The sequence below is a fragment of the Balaenoptera musculus genome, chromosome 11 (assembly GCF_009873245.2).
Source record: "Balaenoptera musculus isolate JJ_BM4_2016_0621 chromosome 11, mBalMus1.pri.v3, whole genome shotgun sequence".
Classification (NCBI taxonomy): Eukaryota; Metazoa; Chordata; class Mammalia; order Artiodactyla; family Balaenopteridae; genus Balaenoptera; species Balaenoptera musculus.
This window is the reverse complement of record NC_045795.1, coordinates 22,443,053-22,451,323: the sequence shown is the minus strand read 5'-3', so window position 1 is coordinate 22,451,323 and position 8,271 is coordinate 22,443,053. Positions and strand designations below refer to the sequence as shown.

At 40.5% G+C, this 8,271-nt stretch overlaps 1 protein-coding gene across 1 annotated transcript; it reads right to left on the bottom strand.

Annotated features, from left to right (window-relative positions):
- Nucleotides 1-816: 816 nt before the first annotated feature.
- Nucleotides 817-1,742, bottom strand: LOC118904497 (olfactory receptor 12D2-like). The gene is given in 2 exon segments (XM_036870702.1): nucleotides 817-1,709; nucleotides 1,712-1,742. Coding segments are annotated over 2 exon segments (924 nt in total).
- Between the last annotated feature and the right edge of the window lie 6,529 nt (nucleotides 1,743-8,271).

The following is an 8,271-nucleotide window of genomic DNA, read 5'->3' as shown; positions in this document are numbered from 1 at the left end:
TTCTGTGCGAGGGCTTTCTCTAGTTGCGGCAAGCAAGGGCCACTCTTCATCGCGGTGCGCGGGCCTCTCACTGTCATGGCCTCTCTTGTTGCAGAGCACAAGCTCCAGACGCGCAGGCTCAGTAATTGTGGCTCATGGGCCTAGTTGCTCCGCAGCATGTGGGATCTTCCCAGACCAGGGCTCGAACCCATGTCCCCTGCATTGGCAGGCAGATTCTCAACCGCTGTGCCACCAGGGAAGCCCTTCATTACTTGTTTTAATTACTTACTTGCTTCCCTGCTTGGAGAAAAAGAAATCATGACATACTACTTAAAAATTTTCTTTAACTCATATGTGAGTTAACATTTACTTTTCCAGTTGAGTAACCATGGCCCTAAATTCAAATCCTTAATATATAACAGCATAATAATTTTATTGTTCACATTATAATATGTTAACTTACAGGGAACACACAGATAAAGGCCTAAATACTATCCAACTACACAATGTATAGGTAATTGAGGCAAATTTGTATATCTGATTTTTCAAGAACACAAAAGAATACATAACAAATCAGTTTCATCAACTGATATCCCCCAAACAAATTCAACATTAAGATTCCATGGAGAGTGTCCTATTTGTTCAAGTTTCCCTTATATTACCTAAGAATGCATTGTTTAACACATCTAGACTGGACTTTCCCATTTATTTTTCCTTTATACTGTTCCCTCTGTTTTACAAATAGTGAACAATTTGAGACGCAGTATAATTTCACATCTCAACTTTCTCATTGCCTTTTTAGTTATGCCTCAGAAGAGTTCTCTAGATTTCTTCAGGTCAGAGCCTCCTTCCGATCACCCTCCTCAAGGCCCCCTTTACTGCCTTGTTCCTCAAAGTATAGATCAGTGGATTTAGTACAGGAGTGACCACACTGTACATAATGGCAATGATCCAGTCCTGGTCCATGGAGCTACCTGAGGCAGGATGAATATAAGTGAAAACAACAGGAGCATAGAAAAGAACAACTACCATGAAGTGGGAGGCACAAGTGGACAGTGCTTTATGAAACATGCTGCAAGAATGCGTCTTGAAGAAAAGATAGAAAATAATGTAGAAATAGGAGAGAAGTGTTAGAAAGAATGGGCCCATGGCAACGGTCCCCGTGACAGTACTGAGCAGCCACTGGTTGAGCTCAATGTTCCCACAGGCCAACTTCAGCAATGGCTTAACATCACAGAAGAAATGATGGATATGATTGGATCCACAGAAGTTTAAGCGAGAGGTCATTATTGAGTGCAGCAGGGCATGGAAAAAACCAATGATCCAGATAGTGATAACCATCTGGGTACAGACCTGATGATTCATGATAAGAGTGTAACGAAGTGGTTTGCAGATAGCCACAAAGCAGTCAAAGGCCATCATGGGCAACAACATGGCCTCTGTGCTGCCCAGGAAGTGGAAGAATTGAAGCTGGATTATGCATCCCAAGAAAGAAATTGCTTTGTGTGTAGAGAGGAAGTTCTCCAGCATCTTTGGCAGTGTCACCATGGAGTAGCAGATATCTAGACATGACAGGTTTCCCAGAAAGAAATACATAGGAGAATGGAGTCTTGGATCAGAGATGACAATCATCAGGATGGCTCCATTCCCAACCACACTGACGAAGTAAATTGTAAGAAAAACAACAAAGAGAAAAGGCTGCAGTTCCTGGATGTCTATCATTCCCAGGAGAAAAATTCAGTGATTGAAGTTTGGTTCAGCATCACTTTAAAAAAAAGACAAAATAATATGTGGAACACTATTTTTAATGAGAACCAGTCCTTCCAGCCCAGGATTTCTTGCCGAGACAAAAATGTTTTAAGGAAAAAGAAGAAAAAAAAAATGTTTTAAGGAATAGTGCTGCTGTTCTCTACAATCCCAATCTCAGAGGTGGTGCTGTATTTGGGCCATTAGAAAGTTAAAATATTAAGGCTACCTGTCTCTTATGGACCATAAGTCAATCACTTTTTTCTTTACCAGATTAGTCATTAATGTTTTTCTTTCTCCCAGTAATTTAGAAGACATTGCAGCCTCCTATGTTCTCTGGCTGTGAACTTCTACATTCTGGTAAAACTTTCCTTTCATCTTCCTAAGTTAACTCTAACAGGAGGCAACTTTTTAAGTAGTCCACCACACTGCTATCTCTAGACCTAACAAGCCGTCTTAAGGATTTTAACTTTAGAAAAATAGACAGGGATAAACTCATTACAACAATAAAGTTTTTTTTTTAAACCAAAATGCTCTTTAAAATAATAGTAATAGCTTTTCCTCATCTTAGACTGTTAATGGAGCTAGTGGTGTTCTTATATTGATCCCTTTCTGACCCCCACCCTTGGAAATGTCATAAAGCCTTACTGGGGTAAGAAATAAGACCACATTAATCAGATATTACCCAGAGATATATTTGAAATTTTATTACTGCTATATGTGATGATGAGCTTAGTTTTTTCCTATGATCTGAGCCTTATATTTTCTCAAAACAGGATCCTTAAAATACTACTTTGATGACAAATGTTATTGTGCTTCTACTCTCTAGTTGCCCTGGGACTCTTTTTCATTTCCCAAATTGCCAAATCCCTGGATAAGAAAAATTCTTTCTCAGATGGGCTCACCACTTCCTTATTTAACCTTATACTGTCCTCTCTTTGAAGTATGTATGGCTTCAACCCCCTTAAAATCTTGTCTTTTCTTATGATCTGTTTTCTGAAGTGTTTTTTTTTTTTTTTTATTTTGCCTCCATAAACTTGCTCTTCAAATATTAAGAAATATTCGACCCCAAGTGAAATTCACCTTCTTTACTTCTAGTTCCAACAATGTGTCACTGGCCATCAGGTTATCTTTTATGACACCACAAGTCTGTCTGCTTTATATCAGCTCTCTCCAAAATGGTCACAAATTTCCATTTTCTCTCATTTGAAAATTGTGTTTTCTCTTTTGACTTTTCTATCAAATAAAATTCTTGTTTTCTACTAAAGGAATGCATTAATTTTCATTTCATTCACAGGATTGAAATAATAGTCTTTTCTTCAGTGACTGCTAAAACTCTTGAGGAATCGTAAGTAAGTTAGTTATAATGAAGTTTGATATTTGCACTATTTACTGAAAGGCAGGAAACCTTTTGAATCTCTTTTCCTCCATTATTTGCAAAGTACATGGCTTTTATTTTTCTTCAGGTACCCTGACAAAAGCAGACACAACTAATGAAATAGCTTCCTCTTTGTTATTTTTATTGTTCTTTTTATTTACAGATGCAATGAATTGGCTCTTGCATATTAGGAGGGAAGAAACAAGGGTGTGTGGGAAACTTATAAATGTGAGAGGCACTGAGAGAAAAATAAGAACGGTAAGGAAATTTGAATAGACATGCAGATATTGGAGAGTGTCCTATAACAGGGAAATAGTTCAGTTTTGAGAAATCACTGAGGGCAGAAGAAAAAATGATCTGATGTGACTAGAGTAAAAAAGAGAATGAACTGGGAAACACTTTGAGGGATTCTAGACTTTATACCTGAAAGAAAATTTGAGAAAATTATCTAATCTCTACTACACATCCATAAAGGGCTGTTTCAAGCAACTCAGAGTAGCTTTTTTTTTTGATAGCCATGTATATTTTGTGTATTTAAATGATTTTATCACCATGGTTTAAAGTAAAAATGATATGCCAAATATCATTTTGGTTTTCTGACCCACAGAACAATATTATAAAAATTCATTTGGGGATAAGCAAAACAAAACAAAACACACACAACTTTTCCTAACTTTTAAAGAAAATTAGCAGTTAGATTCCTCTGTACTAAATGATTTCTTTCACTGTGGTGTCAGTATCTAGCCATTAAAGATTCAATCTGAAGAATGTCTAGAGAAACAAGCATGCTGAATGAGGAATGTGACGTGACAATACAACTGTGGAAGTAAAGTGCTTTCATAATCCACAGACACAATAAAGAGTCTATCATAAGACAGGAAATCAACTTTAAATACTGGGTATTTAATTTTAATACTAGCAAGCAGACAGATCACTCACTAACAGAAACTATGGTCAACTTCCCAGCCTGTCTTCTATTTTATTCTCTTACCTGATTGAGTGTTCAGATTCATAGGTAAGAAGGCTTTTAAGGTTGACACTCTTAGTGATTATAAACAGTAGAAAAATATTTGAAAGGATAGTTCATATTGGGATTTCAGGATAAGCTCTTTGTTTTCAAAAGTCTTCTCCTCTCTTTCTGAAAATTTGCCTGCCTTTTTATGGGTCACATATCTCTAGACAAAAAAAATCCTGAGGGAGAATGTCTCCTGGGTGCTGAAAAGAACTGTAAGAAGAAACAGAATGTTTTTCACACATACAACATGATGAGGTAGGCTTGGGGAATTCCTATTTGGTTTTTTTCATTCTTCCTATTTTCTTTCTTTACTGTTTTTGTCTCTGAGTTTCAGAACCATGGACAGCAATAGGATTTCGGTTGCTATTCAACGTCCTTTCATTTCCTAGGACAGAAGTATATATTCACTTTCTCATCTTGGAAATCATCTTGGAGAATACTCTGGTGTAGATGGTGAAAAGAAAATTGGTAACAAGAGTTAACGAATGGGAGTCACATGAAGCACCATGTCAGGGTGAGGTGCTCCTTTTATCTCTCCCCATCAACCAGTAAAACATCCACAACTCAACAAAGGTGCCTCTGCCCAACACACCAGGATGTCAGAGAATCCCACACATCTGTACATCTAAAGGAGGGTGGATGGAACACATAAAGGAGGCCAAACTGAGGAATAGCAGAGGTGGTGCTTACAATCCCAGCACTCCCCTACCCCACTGGCCACAGCAGCTGATCACAAAGCCCCAGAGAGCCCAGTAGTAGCAGGTGATGCACGTGACTCTGACCTCCCAGCCACAGTGGCACTCAGAGCCAAAGTAAACGGGCAGAAGCAGCGGGGTCTGTGACCCCATCCCTCCAGCTGTGGAGGCACCCATGACTTGGGCCCCCACCCACAATGGCAGCTCCTGCACATCCCACAACACTGGAAATGACAGAGGCACCTGTGACCCTACCTCTCTGATAATACACGGCAGATAATGAACGGGAAAGGGGAATGGACCTAACTTTTACTGAGTGCCCATTGTGAGTCAGGCATGTGTACTACCTCAACAGGTAGTTGTGAGGTAGTACAACTAACAATTGTTGTCAGTGCCATATCCTTTGTCCATCTTTCTATTAATTTTTCATTTTTGTTGCTTTGCAGGAGTTCCTTGTTATTTAATGTTGCAAATATTATACAAAGATAACACTATTGTGTGCTCATTGTGTGTAAGTTATTGTTCTGAGTTCTTTACATGTATCAGATTATTTAATTCCTACAAAAGCCCAATGAAGGAGGTACTAAAATCATATAGCACAAGATAACCAAGGCTCCAAGGATTTAAGCAAATTTCCAAGTTTATAGCAATAAATTGTGAATCTAGGATTCAACGTGAGGCTCTCTAGTTTTAGAGAAAACTGTAATGTTTTAAAATATTACCCATTCTTGGTTCCAGGTTAAGATGGTGGAGTAGGAAGATTCTGAGCTCACCTCCTCCCACGGACACACCAAAACTACAATTACATGTAGAACAGCTATCTCTGAAAACAACCTAAAGACTAGCAGAACAGATTTTCTACAACTAAGGATATAAAAAAAAGGCCACATCGAGATGTATAGGAGGCGCAGAGATGCGGTCTTGTCAGAAACCACACCCTGGTGTGGTAACCGACAACTAGGAGGGATACCACAACCTCAGAGGTCCCCCATGATGAACGAGGGGTCCAAGCCCCATGTCGTGCTCCCCAGCCCAGAGGAAAGGCACTGGGAAGACAAACCCCCATAATGTCTAGCTTTGAAAACCAGAGGATCTTATGTCCAGGAGAGCTGGAGGACTGTGGGAAACCAAGACTCCACCCTTGAAAGGCTCACATACAAACTCACCCATTCTGGGTTTCAGCACAGAGGCAGCAGCTTGAAAAGTTCCTAGGACATACAAGAAGGAGATTCACTGATTAATTTTAAGGCATGAGACAGAGGGACAAAGATCCAGTGGAACTTTCTCTGGGGACAGAGTGCTGGTGGGCACCAATGTTTTTCACTCATTTTTTTTTTTGGCCACGCCCCGTGGCTTGCAGGGTCTTCGTTCCCTGACCAGTGATCAACTCTGTGCCCCCTGCAGTGGAAGCCTGGAGTCCTAAACACTGGATGCCAAGGAATTCCCTGTTTTTCACTCTTTCCACCTAAATGGCCCAGTGCTGGCAGGCAATATTTCTGTCACTGTTCATCAATCTAACTAACACCGTGTGCTCTGCTCCAGAATTCTTCTGAGTAAGCACCCCACCCGATCCACCCATCCCAGCTGGCCCCTCCAAAGAAGCTCTCACGCTCCTCCACCACAGTGAGCCACCTCAGCTGGCACTGGTACCCCTCCAAAGCGGTTCCTGCTCTGTTAGGCTAGCCCCGCACACTAGTAAGCCTGCAAATGGTAAGCCCAACTTGCAGCCACTCATGCCAGGGAACAGCCCCACACATTAGCACATTCACAGTAGGTGTGGTCAAACCTCTGAGCCAGCTGGGCCAGGGCCAGCCTTGCCCTCCAGGGCACCCACAGCAATCATGGCCCAACCACAACAGGAGGGTACATGCAGCCTACACCGAGGATAAACTTGAAAGCTCTTCCCCCAAGACCAAGGACAGGACAAGGGGGCCCACTCTCACCACTTCTACTCAACATAGTACTGGAAGTCCTAGCCAGAAGAATTAAGCAAGTAAAAGAAATAAAAGGCAACCTAACCAGAAAGGAAGAAGCTAAGTTTCTCTATTTACAGATGACGTGATCTTGTATATAGAAAACTCTAAAGGCTCCACTGAAAAACTGTTAAAACCAATAAACAAATTCAGGAAACTTGCAGGATATATCAACATATAAAAATCAGTTGCATTTATAGATAATAACAAACTACCTGAAAAATAAATTAAGAAAACAATCCCCTTTTATAGAGCAAAGGAAACAATCAGCAAAATAAAAAGGCAACCTAAGGAATGGGAGAAAATATACGTACGCTGTGGGGTATAGAGCCTGTCCCGGGTTGTTTGGTACCTGGTCCAAACAGGTGATTGGGAGTAAGCCTAGTGGCCCCTGGAGTGTGAGACCCTATAAAGGAGGTGGTTGCAGGATGTGTCGTTGTGGAGAGTGGGAGCTCTGTAAGCAAAGTGGCTGAGGTGAGAGTTTTTAGCCATCACTTTAAAACCAGGTCCAGACCGTACTTATAAATATTTCATTACAGGATTTGCTCTTTTCCTCTTCCATTTTCTTTGCCTCCTTTTCCATCCCACTGGAGCTCGAGTGCCATCTTGGACCATGAAGATAAATAACATGCTGTGTGAAGAGTGGAATTAATTGCTGGAAAGGGCACAGATGCCCAATAGCTTTGTGAAGCAGAACAGGCTGCCAAACTCACTGTAGACTCCTATCTCCAGAATCTCGTTAAAGAAAAATACACTTCTATCTTATTTTTTTAACAATTACATTCTAAAGTTTATCTTGTAATATTTTTGTTCCTTAATTACTTTTTTTAACATCTTTATTGGAGAATAATTGCTTTACAATGGTGTGTTAGTTTCTGCATTATAACAAAGTGAAGCAGCTATACATATACATACATCCCCATATCTCCCCTCTTTCATCTCCCTCCCACCCTCCCTGTCCCACCCCTCTAGGTGGTCACAAAGCACCGAGCTGATCTCCCTGTGCTATGCAGCTGCTTCCCACTAGCTATTGGTTTTGCATTTGGTAGTGTATATATGTCCATGCCACTCTCTCACTTCGTCCCAGCTTACCCTTCCCCCTCCCCATGTCCTCAAGTCCATTCTCTACATCTGCGTCTTTATTCCTGTCCTGCCCCTAGGTTCTTCAGAATCTTTTTTTTTTTTTAGATTCCATATATATGTGTTAGCATACGGTATTTGTTTTTCTCCTTCTGACTTACTTCACTCTGTATGACAGACTCTGGGTCCATCCACCTCACTACAAATAACTCAATTTCATTTCATTTTATGGCTGAGTAATATTCCATTGTATATATGTGCCACATCTTCTTTATCCATTCATCAGTTGATGGACACTTAGGTTGCTTCCATGTCCTGGCTATTGTAAATAGAGCTGCAATGAACATTGTGGTACATGACTCTTTTTGAATTATGGCTTTCTCAGGGTTTATGCCCAGTAGTGGT